General features: G+C 42.9%; 1 protein-coding gene across 3 annotated transcripts in view; it reads right to left on the reverse strand.

Moving 5' to 3' along the window:
* Nucleotides 1-20,594, reverse strand: part of LOC144951851 (uncharacterized) — a 78,382-nt gene that overhangs the window by 17,582 nt on the left and 40,206 nt on the right. For all 3 annotated transcript variants that reach the window (XM_078882216.1, XM_078882209.1, XM_078882202.1), the window contains exons 17-24: nt 19,920-20,077; nt 19,172-19,224; nt 17,212-17,248; nt 15,812-15,878; nt 5,473-5,588; nt 4,111-4,221; nt 2,406-2,522; nt 343-460 (exon numbers count right to left, since the gene is read on the reverse strand). In XM_078882216.1, coding sequence (XP_078738342.1) covers nt 343-460; nt 2,406-2,522; nt 4,111-4,221; nt 5,473-5,588; nt 15,812-15,878; nt 17,212-17,248; nt 19,172-19,224; nt 19,920-20,077 — 777 coding nt within the window. The remainder of the gene's footprint in view (nt 1-342; nt 461-2,405; nt 2,523-4,110; nt 4,222-5,472; nt 5,589-15,811; nt 15,879-17,211; nt 17,249-19,171; nt 19,225-19,919; nt 20,078-20,594) is intronic.

A 20,594-nucleotide genomic window follows, 5' to 3' on the forward strand; every position in this document is an offset into this window, starting at 1 on the left:
TGCCTAAAGCACAAAGACAAAGATCCCCTGTATAGCCTGTAACAGACTGTTAGGGCAAGTGCTGTTAGCGACCACCTATGATGGCCGGCACAGCACACGAGGCAGTGGGTGGCCACACCACACCAGGTACTCATTTGAGACTGAGTCGACCGAGAGGAACCCCAAGACCAGTTCAAATAATCGTACTGGTGTTGACCGTGAGCGGGAATCGAACCCGGGTGGCCGGGTTCGTAGCGCAGCGCGCTAACCGCCTCACTACCCCTCCTGCCTACAGCACATACACACAGGTACACCTATACTCACACCTACAGCAAACACACACAGATAAGAGCACCTACTCACCCGTCCAGTGCCTGGAAGTTGATGTAATTATTCTCCTGTGTTCTCGGAGTGAACCTGATGCACGTTTTGTTGCGGAATTCCTGGAAGGCTTGCTCAATTGCCCTCTTGTCACTGAAGCCTGATAAAAAAAAAAGTGCCACGTATGGTCGAAGCCATTACACATAATGCTCATTTGACAAGGTAATGAATGTTTCTATAGTTAGAAAGATGAGACTGATGATTTCAATGGAGTGGGAAGGGCAATCAAACAACACAAGATTTGAAGATGCAACAACTAAACTAGACAATGTGGCAGGAGCATACGGAATGGCGTCTCCTCCGTACTGAGCACGCGGAACGCGCATGGGGCGTGTGGGGCCTCCCGTACACAAGTCACCCAACACACACGGCCGGCGCAGTGCCCCCACCCTGGGACAGGATTCCTACTCATATCCTGCCACGGACTCTGATGGATATTGTTACAACTTATTCTGTATTAATCGGCTGACAAGCTGAGAGGCTTTGCAAGTTACACTGAATCACATTTTTATTGCAGAGGCACATTACCCATTATAACAGCAGAGATATTACTAATCCGAATTACGAGCAAACGTATATGAGCTCTGTAATAGCTATCTGAGCTACCGGTCAAACATACACGTACTTATCACGTTAGCTGAGCACAAGCCCAAAAGCCCAAAACATCAAACGGCCAGCAGTAAACAGCAAGACTGAAGTTGTAACAGACACGCGTTAATACATTAATTGGATTGAGCAGGGTAATAAAAACTTGAGAAATTAACGATGGTTGGAAATTCTGAAGTTGAGTCGTGCTAGGGATGAATCCACAAGGAAAACGAGAAATAGAAATTAAAACAACCCAGATAAACTCTCTATTTGTTCCATATTCATGAACATTTTACGAACGATTAAATGTGTATGTGTTCTGGAAAAGCATTGCTTTATTGCATGCATTGTCCACTAAAGACCTTTACAATATCCAATGCCCTCGTCAATAAAAAGTGTAATTCTGTCGGTTGTACTAAAGTGTTGCTAATATACAGCAAAACCTTGGATTGCGAGTAACTTGGTCTGCGAGTGTTTTGCAAGACGAGCAATTTTTTAAAATAAATATTAATTTTATAAACGAGCGAGGTCTTGCAATACGAGTAGTATGTGTATACGCTTTGTCTGCCGAGCGCCATGTGATCACAACTGATATACGAGTGCTTTGATATACGAGTGCTTTGGATTACAAACACGTTTCCGGAACGAATTATGCTCGCAATCCAAGGTTTTGCTGTACAAACAATTATTATTTATTTGCAGTGTATGCCAATTGGTTCCTGTTCACGAACAAATTTCTTAATATCAAAAACAGGCTCTACCATAGACAATCATGGGACTACTCACAAAGACAATCTCCAGTATAAATAAATATTTTTTATTATGATTCTACAGAAATATCCTAAATTGGGAGTCATTGAGAAAGAACTGACCCCGGGGTTGAAGCAACAAAAACTAAATCCCTCCAGAACATTTAGAAGTGGAGGGCACTGAGCCCCAGGTGCCACGCCAATTCAATGGCCTTAACATTGATGATTTTGCAACACGATTGCAGGCTGGCATATTCAAATATAATTGTACATTTGCAATTTAGTTATTCTAGCTGTACATAAACATAATATTGTGCTATATTATTTTAACTTGTCACTTTGCGAGAGTCACCAATACAATTTGGCATCCAAATGACACCAACAGCACCGACTGCACAGAAATTCCCACGTAGTTTTAAATCCATCAAGCTCTCCTTTCCGCAAAAAAAAGAGAGACAGCTTCTCCCCTCCTGGCTGAGTCACGTGGTGTCCTGGTTTTCCTCGAATTTAGATTCTCACTTCCTTGCCAAAGAAATGTCTTTTCAATCTCGGTCACCTCAAATTTCTTTGATAAATGTTGAAATCAGCTTCATTATTCTACTTAAATAAGAGGAGTGGCATTATAATCCCAACAATTACATTTCATCTGAGAAATTCGACTTAGAAGGTCCAAGTCAAGCCACGTAGTCTACCATATGCTGCACTCACCGAACGCGATGGAGATGTTGTAGGGGATGTACACGTTCCCATCCCGGTGTTTTGGCCACTCCACAGGTTTCTCCAAGGGGTCACCTGCAATGTCCCCAGTCCTGGGGACTTTGGAAACTTGGAAATGAAACACAGCATGAATGCACAATTACCTTAATTGAAAAGGAATATACTCATTTATACATTCCAAAGAAATATCTCAACACACAGGTTTACATTCCAATAAACCCCATTTCAGCAGTCACATTCTATATAATCTATGAACCATGAGCATCCACTGCATCTGGATATAAACTATTCACACTCATAACTGTCAGGGAAACTAGGAAGTATATTCATTGTAATTCAATGCAGTCCCCCACCCCTCCAATCTCTGGCGCTGACTCCCCAACACCTCCAGTAAGTACCCCTCTCCCTGCCACCCCCGCAAGCTCCAGCTTTTGTGCAACACAACTCAAATGCGCAAAATTACTTCAACCTCGCTCAGCGGCAGTTCTGCCAAATTTATGCTTCTTATTTACAAAAGCAATCCTAAAAAACCCAGCAGAGCGACTAACATCAATCCTAAATAAGGCGAGCAGAGCTATTAACGGCAATCCCCACAACTTTACAATGTGAGGCAGCATAGAAAATTTACAGAATTGAGTTTGGCGACGAGGAATGTTGGGAGACAGCCACAGCCAGGCCCTGTGGTGGTGGTGGTGGTGAACGAGTGTATCGTGGCTGCCAACTTTTAAGCGTGCTCTGTGTGGCTTTTACTCTATGTAGCAATTATGCACTGGTTTCTTACTTTTTGGGGATCATCACTAACTTTGCTTTCGTATCACCAGATGCTGGACTCGACCTTTCACAGTGGAATGCTAAAGCATCTAAAACATTCCATGGATGATTGGTGGTAGTTTGGTAAATGGACAATACACGACTGATGATCACATATAATGTAAAACTGGCTTACGGCTCTCCATGTATATTTAGTACAGCCCATAGCAGTGTGGGTGGGTTCTTTGACAATGCCTGCAGCCAAAATAATTACATTGCAGTGTGTGCTGATGTCGCTGCTGCCCAACCCAAGCGTTCTCTCTGATCATCTCCTCGGCCTCCTCGCTCCTCAACGCCACCACCGCCTGTCTCTATCCAGGATCTCGTCTGCCACTGGAGCTGCCCTCTGGCTCGTTGGTGCTGCCCCTGCGACTCTCTGGTGAAAGGCCCCGTCCCCTCGTCGATGCCCTGTGACTCACTGGTGAACGAGCCCTGGCACCCCAAGGACACTCTGGAACTCGCTCTAGGGCCTACACTTCTCAAGGATGCTCTGGGTCTCGTTGATGTTGCCCCAGATGACCCGGCTGTTCATGGGGCTCGTTGCTGTCGTTTGGTGCTTAGCCCATGGTTGCGTGATCCCAGGCGTTGTCATGGTGATGCTCTCTCTCCTCTCTCCCAGTGTTTCTCTGCTCCGATACCTATACCATCATGACCTTTGTTTTCTTAAAGCATCTTGAGATGTGAGTGAATTTAGACACTGTATACATTGTAATTGTTGTCTGAGCGTACACATTTACCCAGTTGATGAGATCCTCTTTATAGGATAAAATGCAAGCTTGTCTCAAAAATGCATTTGCTACAAGTACTACTAGATGTTATAGAACCTCACGAGACTTTAGCTCAACCAACCCATAGCTGAGTTGGTTCAGTTGAACACATCACTCACCTTTCTCTGTTGTCTGCACGGCCACAGCGTTGAATATTTTGTTGAGCACGAGCAGCAGAGAAATTCTGTCGGCCTCTGCCTTGGGAAACTCCAAGATCTTCTTGAGAATCTCTGGAGGAGAGGTTACACAGGGTATTAAACATGACACCAATTTACAGCTGCAAAGGCCCTCTTGCCATTCAGATCATGTTGAGGCCCGTGTGTGTGCTGCTCTGTCTGTGCTTACACTGACAGTAATAACATACAGCACTAACATGATAATGCTATGTCAAATACATGGGCAATACCAGTACTGTGCTGTGTGGTATTGGTGATAGCCATCATGGAAACCATTGGGCCAACTGCTAGAGATCTACATGGTGGAAATCATCAATACAGACTGTTTGAGATTAATCCAGTAGAAACCACCGGGGCTGCAGATAGCCATAGCCTTGTAAACGTGTTAGTAGTACTCTCGCCTTCTAAATACGTTACTGTAAAATAAATCGTCGAGAAAATGGAACCTGCGAAGAAGCTTCTTTACATATATAAACTAAGATAAGGGCCTCTATTGGAAAAAGTGTCTCCAGAGAGACTTCTCATGGGAAGGGGTGGACACATTTTTCATTGAGACTCCTGGGAGAACTGTATCACATTCTGAGCATGAAGAAAATCTGAACCTCTAGGATCATCCCAAAACCGATAGTATGGTGGAATGCTTTAATTCGGCACACATGGATGATTGTATATGTTTTAAACGGGGAAGCAAGTGTGCTTATTAAACTGTTGGGCTCCGAATGCTCGTTAACTTGGATTGAGCCACCGGAGTGGTGCAGGAGGAAAGAGTTCTTGGGAGGGGAGGATCCTAGGGGAACCAATCAGGAGGGAGTGAGGCTCAAGAGTCTCGGACACCACTTCCATTGCATCTGCAAATGAGTGGATCAGAAGGGATTTTGGTCCTGGAGGCTCTATAAGGAGGGAGTGAACGGTAGAGTGGGGAGTGTGTGATTGGGAATAAAGACTGATCAGGAATGGGCAATACTACAAAGTACTTAGCGGAAACCTAGGCAAGACTGCGGATGATGATGTCCAAACTACTCGACATCTCTGAATAAGAGCCTCAAAGCTCACTGGATTTCTCCAGAAAAAATACAGATTCTGATTATTAATCAGGCACCTGTGCATGAACAGGAAAATAGTGCTCAGCCTGGAGCTACAGTAGTAATAGCGGTAGAGATAGCACAGGGCTAGGAGCTGCAGTAGTAATAGCGGTAGAAGTAGCACAGAGTCAGGAGCTGCAGTAGTAATAGCGGTAGAGATAGTGTGAGGCTAGGAGCTGCAGTAGTAATAGCGGTAGAGATAGCGTGCATGTGGAGCTCTCACTTGGGCCGTCCTCATCTCTATAAGCTGTGTGGAGCGCCTCCTTCTCCTGCGCTGGGCACTTAGAAGACAGCAGATCCAGCAGCTTCTCCAGGCGTGGCACCGTGGAGCCGTCGTACCTGTGAGAGAACACAGAGCGTGACCCAGGAGTAACACAGCCTCATCTCACAGCTCCAGCAGCCTCTCCAGGTGAGTCACCGTGGAGACGTCACATTTGAGACATCACGGAGCATGACTCAGGAGTAACACAGCCCCATCTGTTGCGACTATAAAGCAAAAATTCAGCCAGAGTTGGAAATACTGTTGTCATATCCAGATTAGAGTTCACTGTACTTGAGTCAGGGTGATTGATAGTCTAGCACTCACTGATTCACTCCAGCCCCTCGCTCTCTGGTGGTCGGTCCCCTGCTTATCACTCTCTTATCGCTCAAACCATTGTTACTGTTCCCATTAACTTTAATAATTGATTTATCCACACATGTCGAAGACTCGGTTTACCAGATTGATGAGTCTCATCCGTACACCAGTGATCGGCCATGGATGCAGTTTTAGGCCCTCGTCTTCTCTGAGCTCCAAAGTGAGTTTAACCCATCGTATACATTGACGTAAAGGCTGCCTTCGACTGTGTGGACAGAGAGCCATTATGGAAGGCGTTGAGATCCATGGGAACTCCACCGTTCCTGGTTCATCTCATCTGGATGGGTAGGAACATAGCTGGATCGTTCACAATACCACCGCGCATCCACCAAGATGACATCCTTGCCTTGGCCCTCTTCTGCATCTGAATTCACTGGATTGTGGCTAGGTGCTCTATGGCATTTGGCAAAGCTATTGGTGATTAAATGTTACCAATATCGACTGTGCTGACTCTGGACAATGTTATGGACTATATTGGACTATGCAGAAGGTGACTCAGATAAGATACAGGCTTTCTATATGCAGTATCCAAGGGACTGCTTTTGTGGACTAATCGGTGACCATCACCATGAGGCTGAGATGGAAATCTGGGATTCACTGGATGTGGATGGCTGGGGTAATTATCTCGCAGGCTGGAGGAGTGCAATTACATGTTAAAGAAATCTGAAACTAGACAGTGCTCGCAGAGCACGTGGGAGCAAGGCCTGTATTCACCGACTGCATTCGTCTTTCATGACCTCATGCTCTCTTCCTATGCACCCCCATCCCTTCTCACGCTCCACATCTCCTCCTTATTCCCCCCCACCTCTCCTGCCATCATCCACCTCATCTCCTCCCATCCCTCACCACCTTGCTAAGCCAACTGCAGGGCATTTAATTTTGGGAAAATGTCAAAACTGGGTGGTTTTTAACTTTTGCCGACAAAACTGGATCCCAAATGTCAAAACTGGGTGCACCCTGGGTGGCCAAAAACTTGAGTTTTGGACACTCAGGGTGCACCCAGTTTTGACATTTGTCAAATACACTTGATAATTGTATACTAGCACAGTGTGCCAGCACCCCATTCATCCAAACACTTGGTATTTGTATACTGGCACACTGTGCCAGCACCCCATTCATCTAAACACTTGGTATTAGTATGCTGGCACACTGTGCCAGTATACAAACGGCAAGTAAGCGAGCTGGCACACTGTGTCAGTATACAAACGGCAAGTAAGCGAGCTGGCACACTGTGCCAGTATACAAATGGCAAGTTAGGGTATGTTCGCGAGCTGTAAGTGTTACTGTAGTTGCAAGCTGGCACACTGTGCCAGTATACATATGGCAATCAACGATTTTTGGGTTTAGATCGCGTTATTTATAAATGTGTCGTAACCCTCCACCACCCGACACGGCCAATCAGTAAAAAAGTGTCACGTTGACAAAAGACAAATAGTTCACTGCTTTAGCCCACCGGTGTGTTGAAGCGTGAAACCACAACATTTACAATTTGAGTACGACGTTTCGCTGGTAATTGCATCCAGCATCATCGGGCAATTCGCCAGAATGGTGAGGCTCTGCTGTGTCTCCCGTTCTTATATAGAGCAGCAGCAGGGTGACGTCATCATTAACTCATTAACTCATCAGGTGCAAAGATTTGAGGGGGGGGGGTTATTGTAATTATATACTTGATTAGTAATAAGGCTATTGTTACGATGCGAGTTGTAGATTAGTAATCATTTGGAATGTGTTCTATTGTGATTATGCTACATTAATAATCAGTTAGTGCTTGTTTCCCTTATAAGGAATTGTAATGCATCTTATTTAATAATACGCTTCCAGGCCGCACTAAGCCTGTAGCTGTCTGAGCGATTAAAGTTATTTCTGTTTCTCTCAATCTCAATGGATTCTCTAATTAGTCTTTGCCAGTAGTAACTAGTTTTACACAACACTTCAACGTTGTCAAAATCAATTGAGTGTCCCTGTTGACAAGCATGTTCTGCCACTGCCGACAGTTGTGTTTGCGATAGTTTAATATTTCTCTGGTGTTCTTTTAGTCTTACACTAACGTTACGCCCTGTCTGTCCAATATAGCATCTGCCACATACACAATTAATCCGATATACACCTTCTGTTGATAATTTAGGCAATTCGTCTTTAGTGCACGTTACTAATTGTTGAATTTTGTGTACTGTACCAAATCTTACTGTAATGTTTTGCTTTTGCAAAACACGGGCTAATTTGTCAGTTACTCCTGAGATAAATGGTATTTTTATTGTTTTAATAATCTGATCGCTTTCAGCAGTGTTGCTTTGCGATCGTGATTTGGCATTTAGTGCTCTGTTAATTTGAGCATTATTGTAGCCATTCTGTCTTAGTGCTTCTTTAACATGTTTAATCTCTCTCACTAGACTTTCATCATCTGACACTGTTTTAGCCCGATGTATGAGCGTCTTGATTAGAGAGGATTTCTGAGCTGGGTGATGATGCGATTTCGCATTCAGATAGGCATCAGTGTGCGTTTGCTTTCTGTAAACGCTGTGTGTTATTTTACCATTTAGGCCATGCCCAAGTAAAATATCCAGGAACGGGAGTGTGTTATTCACCTCCATTTCCATGGTGAACTGAATGGCCGGGTTTTGTGCATTGAGATGATTTAGAAAATCGTTAAGTGTATCTTTACCATGTGGCCAGACAACCAAAGTGTCATCCACATATCTAAACCAAAAGGATGGTTTTAATGTGCTCGAGGCAAGTGCTCTGGTTTCAAAGTTTTCCATGTACAAATTTGCTATAGCAGGAGATAAAGGAGAGCCCATTGCTGCTCCCTCCCTTTGTTTAAAGAATTCACCTCTCCATAAGAAGTAAGTGTTATTTAAACAATGGTCAGCGAGTTTCGGAATATCTTTTGGTAAATCTGTATTCTTTACCAGTGTATCAAGTAATTTAAGCGACTCGCTCACTGGAACCTTAGTGAATAGCGAAATCACATCAAAACTCACCAAAATATCATTAGGGTTAAGCTTAATATCTTTGATCATATTCACAAGATGTTCTGAATTTCTTATGAATGATGATGTCCTACCGATGTAGGGCTGTATTTGTTTAGTTACATATTTTGCTAATTTATATGTGGCAGAGCCAATTGTACTGACTATGGGTCGTAAAGGGATGCCGATTTTATGGATCTTTGGTAGCCCATACAGTCTAGGTGGTTTTGAAGCCCTTGGCTTAATTAGGAATTGCTCATTTTTTGGGATTAATGAATTTGCAATGATTGCAGTAGTCTTACGTTCCAGAGTATTAGTTGGATCTCGTTTAATTTTAATGTAGGTACTTTCCTCTAATAAATCTTTAATTTTATTATCATAATCGGCTCGTGACATCACTACAGTAGTGCGGCCCTTATCCGCTGCTAGGATTTGAATATCTTTATTTAGACGAAGCTCTCTTAAGGCTTTTGCCTCGTTCGAGCTAATATTTACTTTCGGTATTTTACTATTCTCAATTATTTTGGCAACCTCGTGTCTAGTCATCTCTGCCTCATTATGTGGAAGAAGTCTTACTGCTGATTCTACCTCAGCAATTATCTCATCCACTGGAATTGTGCGTGGGGTAACGGCAAAGTTAAGGCCTTTAGAAAGGACAGAAATCATGTCAGTGGTTAAATTAGTGTTAGTCAAGTTCATTACGGTTTTGTTTTTAAATTGTTCGTTTTTAATAGGGATTTGTTTATTGTAAAGTCTAGAAAATTTGTTAATTTGGTTAGCATTTGTTAGATTAAACACATTATCAGCCGATTGTTGTGTTATAGTATCGATTATATTCCAATCATGCATGGACACACTATTGCTTATATTTAAATGTAAATGCTTTAGCGATTCAGAAATGCTGGATAATTCACTCCTGTTGTGTTGTATTCTCTCTATTAATAATAATTCGCTAGCTTTGTGTAGTATTTTGTTAGCTTTAGAAGACTTTATGTGATGTGTTATTTTAACTGCGTTTGGTATTACCTTCGAATCTCTGCACCTTTTGAGGAACGCCAATGAAGATATCAATTTCATCCGCTTAATGCGGAGCTTCTCCAATTTTCTGGTTTTAAGAAAAGTATCCTCCCCATAGAGGTTAGTCAGTTTAACACGTAGGCTTTCGCGACCAATATTGTTCATAATCAACGATTTTTGGGTTTAGATCGCGTTATTTATAAATGTGTCGTAACCCTCCACCACCCGACACGGCCAATCAGTAAAAAAAGTGTCACGTTGACAAAAGACAAATAGTTCACTGCTTTAGCCCACCGGTGTGTTGAAGCGTGAAACCACAACATTTACAATTTGAGTACGACGTTTCGCTGGTAATTGCATCCAGCATCATCGGGCAATTCGCCAGAATGGTGAGGCTCTGCTGTGTCTCCCGTTCTTATATAGAGCAGCAGCAGGGTGACGTCATCATTAACTCATTAACTCATCAGGTGCAAAGATTTGAGGGGGGGGGGGTTATTGTAATTATATACTTGATTAGTAATAAGGCTATTGTTACGATGCGAGTTGTAGATTAGTAATCATTTGGAATGTGTTCTATTGTGATTATGCTACATTAATAATCAGTTAGTGCTTGTTTCCCTTATAAGGAATTGTAATGCATCTTATTTAATAATACGCTTCCAGGCCGCACTAAGCCTGTAGCTGTCTGAGCGATTAAAGTTATTTCTGTTTCTCTCAATCTCAATGGATTCTCTAATTAGTCTTTGCCAGTAGTAACTAGTTTTACACAACACTTCAACGTTGTCAAAATCAATTGAGTGTCCCTGTTGACAAGCATGTTCTGCCACTGCCGACAGTTGTGTTTGCGATAGTTTAATATTTCTCTGGTGTTCTTTTAGTCTTACACTAACGTTACGCCCTGTCTGTCCAATATAGCATCTGCCACATACACAATTAATCCGATATACACCTTCTGTTGATAATTTAGGCAATTCGTCTTAGTGCGGCCTGGAAGCGTATTATTAAATAAGATGCATTACAATTCCTTATAAGGGAAACAAGCACTAACTGATTATTAATGTAGCATAATCACAATAGAACACATTCCAAATGATTACTAATCTACAACTCGCATCGTAACAATAGCCTTATTACTAATCAAGTATATAATTACAATAACCCCCCCCCCTCAAATCTTTGCACCTGATGAGTTAATGAGTTAATGATGACGTCACCCTGCTGCTGCTCTATATAAGAACGGGAGACACAGCAGAGCCTCACCATTCTGGCGAATTGCCCGATGATGCTGGATGCAATTACCAGCGAAACGTCGTACTCAAATTGTAAATGTTGTGGTTTCACGCTTCAACACACCGGTGGGCTAAAGCAGTGAACTATTTGTCTTTTGTCAACGTGACACTTTTTTTACTGATTGGCCGTGTCGGGTGGTGGAGGGTTACGACACATTTATAAATAACGCGATCTAAACCCAAAAATCGTTGATTATGAACAATATTGGTCGCGAAAGCCTACGTGTTAAACTGACTAACCTCTATGGGGAGGATACTTTTCTTAAAACCAGAAAATTGGAGAAGCTCCGCATTAAGCGGATGAAATTGATATCTTCATTGGCGTTCCTCAAAAGGTGCAGAGATTCGAAGGTAATACCAAACGCAGTTAAAATAACACATCACATAAAGTCTTCTAAAGCTAACAAAATACTACACAAAGCTAGCGAATTATTATTAATAGAGAGAATACAACACAACAGGAGTGAATTATCCAGCATTTCTGAATCGCTAAAGCATTTACATTTAAATATAAGCAATAGTGTGTCCATGCATGATTGGAATATAATCGATACTATAACACAACAATCGGCTGATAATGTGTTTAATCTAACAAATGCTAACCAAATTAACAAATTTTCTAGACTTTACAATAAACAAATCCCTATTAAAAACGAACAATTTAAAAACAAAACCGTAATGAACTTGACTAACACTAATTTAACCACTGACATGATTTCTGTCCTTTCTAAAGGCCTTAACTTTGCCGTTACCCCACGCACAATTCCAGTGGATGAGATAATTGCTGAGGTAGAATCAGCAGTAAGACTTCTTCCACATAATGAGGCAGAGATGACTAGACACGAGGTTGCCAAAATAATTGAGAATAGTAAAATACCGAAAGTAAATATTAGCTCGAACGAGGCAAAAGCCTTAAGAGAGCTTCGTCTAAATAAAGATATTCAAATCCTAGCAGCGGATAAGGGCCGCACTACTGTAGTGATGTCACGAGCCGATTATGATAATAAAATTAAAGATTTATTAGAGGAAAGTACCTACATTAAAATTAAACGAGATCCAACTAATACTCTGGAACGTAAGACTACTGCAATCATTGCAAATTCATTAATCCCAAAAAATGAGCAATTCCTAATTAAGCCAAGGGCTTCAAAACCACCTAGACTGTATGGGCTACCAAAGATCCATAAAATCGGCATCCCTTTACGACCCATAGTCAGTACAATTGGCTCTGCCACATATAAATTAGCAAAATATGTAACTAAACAAATACAGCCCTACATCGGTAGGACATCATCATTCATAAGAAATTCAGAACATCTTGTGAATATGATCAAAGATATTAAGCTTAACCCTAATGATATTTTGGTGAGTTTTGATGTGATTTCGCTATTCACTAAGGTTCCAGTGAGCGAGTCGCTTAAATTACTTGATACACTGGTAAAGAATACAGATTTACCAAAAGATATTCCGAAACTCGCTGACCATTGTTTAAATAACACTTACTTCTTATGGAGAGGTGAATTCTTTAAACAAAGGGAGGGAGCAGCAATGGGCTCTCCTTTATCTCCTGCTATAGCAAATTTGTACATGGAAAACTTTGAAACCAGAGCACTTGCCTCGAGCACATTAAAACCATCCTTTTGGTTTAGATATGTGGATGACACTTTGGTTGTCTGGCCACATGGTAAAGATACACTTAACGATTTTCTAAATCATCTCAATGCACAAAACCCGGCCATTCAGTTCACCATGGAAATGGAGGTGAATAACACACTCCCGTTCCTGGATATTTTACTTGGGCATGGCCTAAATGGTAAAATAACACACAGCGTTTACAGAAAGCAAACGCACACTGATGCCTATCTGAATGCGAAATCGCATCATCACCCAGCTCAGAAATCCTCTCTAATCAAGACGCTCATACATCGGGCTAAAACAGTGTCAGATGATGAAAGTCTAGTGAGAGAGATTAAACATGTTAAAGAAGCACTAAGACAGAATGGCTACAATAATGCTCAAATTAACAGAGCACTAAATGCCAAATCACGATCGCAAAGCAACACTGCTGAAAGCGATCAGATTATTAAAACAATAAAAATACCATTTATCTCAGGAGTAACTGACAAATTAGCCCGTGTTTTGCAAAAGCAAAACATTACAGTAAGATTTGGTACAGTACACAAAATTCAACAATTAGTAACGTGCACTAAAGACGAATTGCCTAAATTATCAACAGAAGGTGTATATCGGATTAATTGTGTATGTGGCAGATGCTATATTGGACAGACAGGGCGTAACGTTAGTGTAAGACTAAAAGAACACCAGAGAAATATTAAACTATCGCAAACACAACTGTCGGCAGTGGCAGAACATGCTTGTCAACAGGGACACTCAATTGATTTTGACAACGTTGAAGTGTTGTGTAAAACTAGTTACTACTGGCAAAGACTAATTAGAGAATCCATTGAGATTGAGAGAAACAGAAATAACTTTAATCGCTCAGACAGCTACAGGCTTAGTGCGGCCTGGAAGCGTATTATTAAATAAGATGCATTACAATTCCTTATAAGGGAAACAAGCACTAACTGATTATTAATGTAGCATAATCACAATAGAACACATTCCAAATGATTACTAATCTACAACTCGCATCGTAACAATAGCCTTATTACTAATCAAGTATATAATTACAATAACCCCCCCCCCTCAAATCTTTGCACCTGATGAGTTAATGAGTTAATGATGACGTCACCCTGCTGCTGCTCTATATAAGAACGGGAGACACAGCAGAGCCTCACCATTCTGGCGAATTGCCCGATGATGCTGGATGCAATTACCAGCGAAACGTCGTACTCAAATTGTAAATGTTGTGGTTTCACGCTTCAACACACCGGTGGGCTAAAGCAGTGAACTATTTGTCTTTTGTCAACGTGACACTTTTTTTTTACTGATTGGCCGTGTCGGGTGGTGGAGGGTTACGACACATTTATAAATAACGCGATCTAAACCCAAAAATCGTTGATTATGAACAATATTGGTCGCGAAAGCCTACGTGTTAAACTGATACATATGGCAAGTAAGTGTTACTGTAGTAGCGAGCTGGCACACTGTGCCAGTATGCAAACGGGAAGTTTGTGGTGCAAGGTATGGAACATGAGCCACGAGAAACATCATTTGGAATGCTCTAAATCTGTGGCGACATATGGATGAATAACGCAAGGACCTAAACGTGTACAAAATGATACATTAAATCGTACACCTTCTTCACCCAGTTTTGACATTTGTCCACATTGAACATCACCCAGTTTTGTCATATCAAAAAGCACCACCCTGTTTTGCCTGTCGTTTTCCAAGACCACCCAGATTTGACATTTGGGATCCAGTTTTGTCGGCAAAAGTTAAAAACCACCCAGTTTTGACATTTTCCCATTTAATTTTTTTAACAAGGAAGACAACTCATGCATGTGATCTTTAACGCTTTCAAATAAGAGTTTGTCCTCAGGGTATGTTTTCATGAATGCTCATACCTTGCTATGACATGAATCGGTAGCATGGACATTACCAAAAGAAAAGTAAACAAAAATTGAAAAATGCAGATAGAAGCATGGAGAGAGATGTATACTTGGAAGTAGATTGACCAACAGAAAACATAACACAAAGATGACAGAACATACGCAGGTTAATGACATCGTATTGACTATTAAGAAACTTAACAGGGCTTGGGCACCACATATGGTCATGAATAATGAAGGAGTTGCAGCCAATCGATCTAAGAGGACATACAATGGGGATGCGGATGAATAAAGTCAGCTTGTGTACTCAGGTTAGGTGGATTATTGCATTGCAAGAGCCTTCATTTAGCAGTAGATTTGTCAAAGCTGATGTTGAATAACATTATCTTTTGCACCAGATAACAAGATGACACGACATAGTATGTGCCGTTGTGAGATGACATCGCGTGTCATGTTGCAATGGTGAATAGCGTGTGGCACGGGACGTCATTGTCATGGGATAAATACCTTTACACAGAATGTTTGATTCACCGAGTTTTTGGGAAATGTTTATTTAATGTGCCTCTGCTTTCTGAAGGGTACATTCCCAAATACCAATACAAATTCAAACTGACATGTTGTTCGGATAGCATCATATTTACAAGTAATTTTAATCCCCTGCGACAACAGTTGGACAGACGGATGGGTAGAGCTATGAATAAACATTTTAAAACGCTGTGGAAAATGACAAAAATAATAAATCAGTGCCACGTGCTTTAAGGAATCAGTGCCACGTGCTGTCAGGAATCAGTGCCACGTGCTGTACGAAATCAGTGCCACATGCTGTAAGGAATGAGTGCCACGTGCTGTAAGGAATCGGTGGCAAGTGCTGTAAGGAATCTGTGGCACGTTCTGTGCGGAATTAGTACCACGTGCTATAATGAATCAGCGCCACGTGCTGTAAGGGATCGGTGCCATGTGTTGTAAGGGATCGGTGCCATGTGCTGAAAGGAATCGGTGCCACGTGTTGTAAGGAGTCAGTACCACATGCTGTAAGGACTTGGTGCTACGTGCTGTACAGAATCGGTGCCACGTACTGTAAGGAATCATTGCCACGTGCTGTAAGGAATCAGTGCCACGTGCTGTAAGGGTCACTCACTTGGGGAGCCACCTGAGCTCACGGATGATCTCCCCAACTGGGCCGGCTTTTGTCTTCAATTCCCGCTCTGTTGAGAATCCAACCGCATTGTAAGTTCAGAAGCGGTGAGCGCGCCATCACACACAAGCTAAGTTTGTCATGGTGGTGTCTGATGTAAAATAGCTACTTATATCATATGGCTCCATTATGTGTTATTTAACAGCACACACAAGGGCTAGTACGTCATGTGAACACAATACACAATTGTATTTATAGAGAAACTGATAGGTATATCGAGAGGGTGTTAAGGAAGAAAAGGGCACTATGAGAAAGACAGGGCAGGGGAAAACATACATTCTCGTCTGGTGCTGCTGTTGTCAAAGTGCTTCACTGGAGCATCGTTGTGCTGTGTGTGATGAGCGTGTGTGCAGTTAATTTGCTGTGTTCACGTGATGATGCTTAACCACACACGCAGTGCACACAGGTATTTTACCTTCAAGTCTGATGCCTGGTAGATTACAGATGCCGTGACTCATCTGCTGTGAAATAAAGCTGTCTTTCTAATAGTTTACACAAACTCAAAAAGTACCATGCATCACTACAGCATTGGTTTATTTTATTTAACATAATACAAGATAAATCTACCAATTCTCAGTTTGATTGCTCAAATATTTGTAATGAAAATGTTTGGGAAAAAGTCTCAACCATGTGTGCTGCTCGACAGGAGCTGGTGTATGGGGTTTGGTGAAGTTATTGCCACGTTCAGCCGCACCAAGCTGATCGTGGCTTTTAGGGGGTTTCTGCCAAAGGGAGGTAGAATGTGTAGCTGGGTGTAATTTTTTTGAGACATAAAAAATCGACCACAAAAAAGTAGTCTACTACAATTCTTTGTCGAATAACCAACTTGGCAATGCTGCTGTGGTTTAATGGTTGACACAGTGGACTATCCAGATCATGCCGGTTATATTTGATCCTTCGGTTCGGTCGTTTAAACAATCTCAAGTTTCTTAATTCCCCAAACTCTCAGTGTAAATAGGTACACTGGCAGGTCGTGTGTGGTGAGGTAAAGTATGGGTATGTATGTATGTATAACTTATTTCACACCGTTCATAGGCAACCATGCTAATCGTCTTTCCCACCTTTTCCACAATATCTGGCCTGAATTGAAGAGTAGGCCAAAATACCCTATAGATGAGCTCATTAGAGCGCCCTCTAGTGGAAGTCCCTCTGCCAGAAGTAGCATAAGCAAGCAATTTCAGTGCTTCACTATTACCATTTTAATCATCTGGGCTCTGGTTAAATCCCTGAATGATGACACAGTGAGCCTAAGCTGGCGTCTGTGCCTCTCCTAGTCCACACTGCACGCTTTGTACAAACCCTTATGGCAGCACCTCTCCGTGATGCACACACACAGGCCTCACCTTTGGCCTCTTTTTCCTCCTTCAGCTCTTGCTCTGTCTGGGGAGGGAACAACAAAACCACGACGGCCATCAGCACAGAGAGGCAGCGAGGGGCAGCAAGCCCAGGGCTGGGGCACACGGCCCCAGCAGACACCGCTACAGCAAGGGGAGAGCTCCCTGGGGAACCCTCCCACGGGAGCTTGCCTGCTCTAGTAGAGGGCTCACAGCACTGTGTACGAGAATAAACACAATGTGTTATCGCCAATCTCAGGGATATTGATGCACCGTGCACACTCATCAATACAATCAGCGCGCGTACAGGCACTGCGTGGTTTCTGCTACAACCGCTCTATTGCCACCCACTCAACTTATCTCCCTCCTCTTACCCCACTCAACTCCCTCCTCACTCCTCTCTGATATGCAGGTGAAGTGTCTGCGCCACACTATGTGCACGAGTGCCACGTGTTCACCAGGCACCGCTCTGCTCGTTGTGATGAGTGTGGTGAATTTGTTCGCTCAGTCTTTTTGACCTCGGCTAAAGATCACATGGCATACAGAGGTCATTACAATACCAAAGGTCCCTGTTGCCTTCCGATCACGGTGAGCTCTTAGGCAACTGAGCAATTACAATTACTCAAGTAACTTTTGTGTGGATTTATACATGAACAAGTGGTTTTTATGGAGTGTACCAAAAGGCGTACACTTAGATGTGTTGGTTTAAGTAAAAAAGCATGCTATATATTTTTGGGAGACATTTGTGCATGAAAAACACATTTTGTAGCCATACCAATTCGATGATATCATTCACAGACTCAAAACTGATAGGTTGCACAACTAAATAACGCAATTCACATCATAACCGGAACATTTAAACCAACACAAATCCCCGGTTTCCCTTTCCCGGTGAACATTCTGCCACCAAATATCCACAGATACATCGTGCAAACTGCAAGGGAGTTTACACATTTTCTTGACAACAACAACCTCCCCATCAACCAAGATCTCAAAAACGTTCCTCACCATGAACTCAAAGTCCCAAACCCCTCTCTAGAATCGTGCTGTCACCATCCTAGAATCTCATCCAGATCCGGAAGAATGCTGGCCAACAGAGTGGAAGAACGCGGATGTCCAGAAAAAACCTCATGAGACCCAAACATTGCACCTCCTGGCTTTGGCATTCCTCCTCGAAGACACTGGTGCAACCATCAACTTTATCAGAACATCAAAAATGTATGCATAAATCTCCTTTCTTCATGGATAATAATGAAAGACAAGCCACAGTGCAACTGTGGCGATGCAGCCCAAGTGATGGACCGTTTAGAAAACCACTGTAGTCTGTGCTCCTTGAACAGGGGAATAACAAAACTACACGGACTCTGTCCTGAAGCCCTCTCGTGGCAAGCAGACCTTGACATTTGCATGTAGCTCATGAATATATTGCCATATTCAGAATATAATAAATAGGCTGGTAAGAGTCTGTGGTAGGAGGAAGATGAGTGGAGTGAGATGAGTGGAGTGAGAGAGGGAGATGAGTGGATCACACTGACTGTACTGACTTCAGCACTGACTCCCAGCACTGACCACACTGACTGTACTGACTTCAAGCACTGACTTACAGCACTAACTTTCGGCACTGACTGCCAGCAATGACTGCATTACCTGTCAGCCCAAATTGACTGCACTAACTGCAGATTATAATGACTAGACTTCCTGCCTACACCGACTGCCTGCACTTTCTTCCAGCACGCATGCACTGTCTCCCAGCGCTAACTGAACTGACTGCCAACACTGCATGCCGTCGTCATAATACACACGAGCCGCCTTCCTCAGTGACCACGATGAAGAGGACTACGAATTGACCTCTCACCAGGGAAAGACGCGTTCACAAAGCCGTGATGATGCAACGTTAACTCACGCAACGTCCTGCATGCACATGTGGCACAGTGTGCATGGAGGCCTTTCAGTGCCTCACCCCTCTCACCTTTCGCTTCCAAACTCTCACTTGGCTCTCCAAACTCTCACGGTCTCCCACACCTGGGATATCAAAACAATGAATGGAGACGCATTACACTCCAGGATACCACAGTGTTTGTTCAGGCATGTTACAGCACAGACATCACACACCAGTGCAATTGTGTCCACATACAAGCAGCACAACATACACACATATACAAGTACACACTTATACGAGTACACATGCAAGTAAAGGCATACAACGTACAATAAAACAGTCTCAGAACACACACACGCGTGCATGTCCATCAGTGATGACGCTCACCACTGTCAGCAGGAAGCCATTATTTCTAAACCCCCGCTATATAGAGCTAACAGAGCCTGTAAGGTCTAAATGCGTGGACCCAACTATGGCCATCATCAGCATTTGACATCGTGTCAGTGTTGGGAAGCTATGACGAGGACAGTGTGAGGGCGCATCGTCATTCCCGTCTCAGTCAGTGGCCCTCAAATTGAAGACCCTGCCACATTCAGATTGCACAGGGTCTTGTACTCCTCACAGCGCCTCGTGTGTAAAGCACTGACAGAACGCACCATGTGGCCATCACCAATAACATGGCCACTTTTCAGTGGCTAATATGCAGCTTCAATGTTCATCAGATTTCAAGGAGAGTGAATGCTAACAGCCATGACGTGTGTTTGGTATTGTAACCACAGTCCCTGAAGCGTTCTTGCTCTGGTAGCCATCAATCAGCCAGGGCACTCGGTGGACCCACCTGTGAAGCTCAGCGGCAGTGTAGTCTCGTATCCGTACAGCTTCTGCACCTTGGCCACGTCGTAGGGGCTCAAGGAGTTGCCATGCCCCATGTGCAGCATGAGGAGCGGGTTCTTGGGGATGATGGTCGGGTTGCGCTCATCCACCGAGCCCGCCGTCCTGGACACGCACAAAGCCTCAGGTACAGGGCCCTCCACCATCCATACACACAGCGATCCGTGGAGAGCATTTGGAGCATTTTACATTAAAAAAACTCACATCCCTTCTTGAAGGATTACGTTTGCACATAACACAAAACATTTTACAGGCGCTAAACAGCATTACAATTCACCCATCATGAATGAAGGTGAGGTCTCAGAAACTTGAGCATTCATAATATTCAACATTCAAATCTCAGGTAGCCACAATAAATGAAACCAGGTTCGAAAGCACATCAAGCTGATTGCTGATTGTATAACACATCCAATATAATCCATCTTCTCACATCCAATATAATCAATGATCACTCCAGCAATTCAAACACGCATATTTATATATGTATTTACAATACAGGACGTGCTGGGCATGATGGTGGGACACACAAACTGTAGCTTAGGGGATGTATATGCATGCACACACACATTGTGCAGAGATCCTCGAGGACAGTGACCAGTGAGCCCCAGGGTTTCAAGCTGAA

Source organism: Lampetra fluviatilis, chromosome 3 (assembly GCF_964198595.1).
Source record: "Lampetra fluviatilis chromosome 3, kcLamFluv1.1, whole genome shotgun sequence".
NCBI lineage: Eukaryota > Metazoa > Chordata > Hyperoartia > Petromyzontiformes > Petromyzontidae > Lampetra > Lampetra fluviatilis.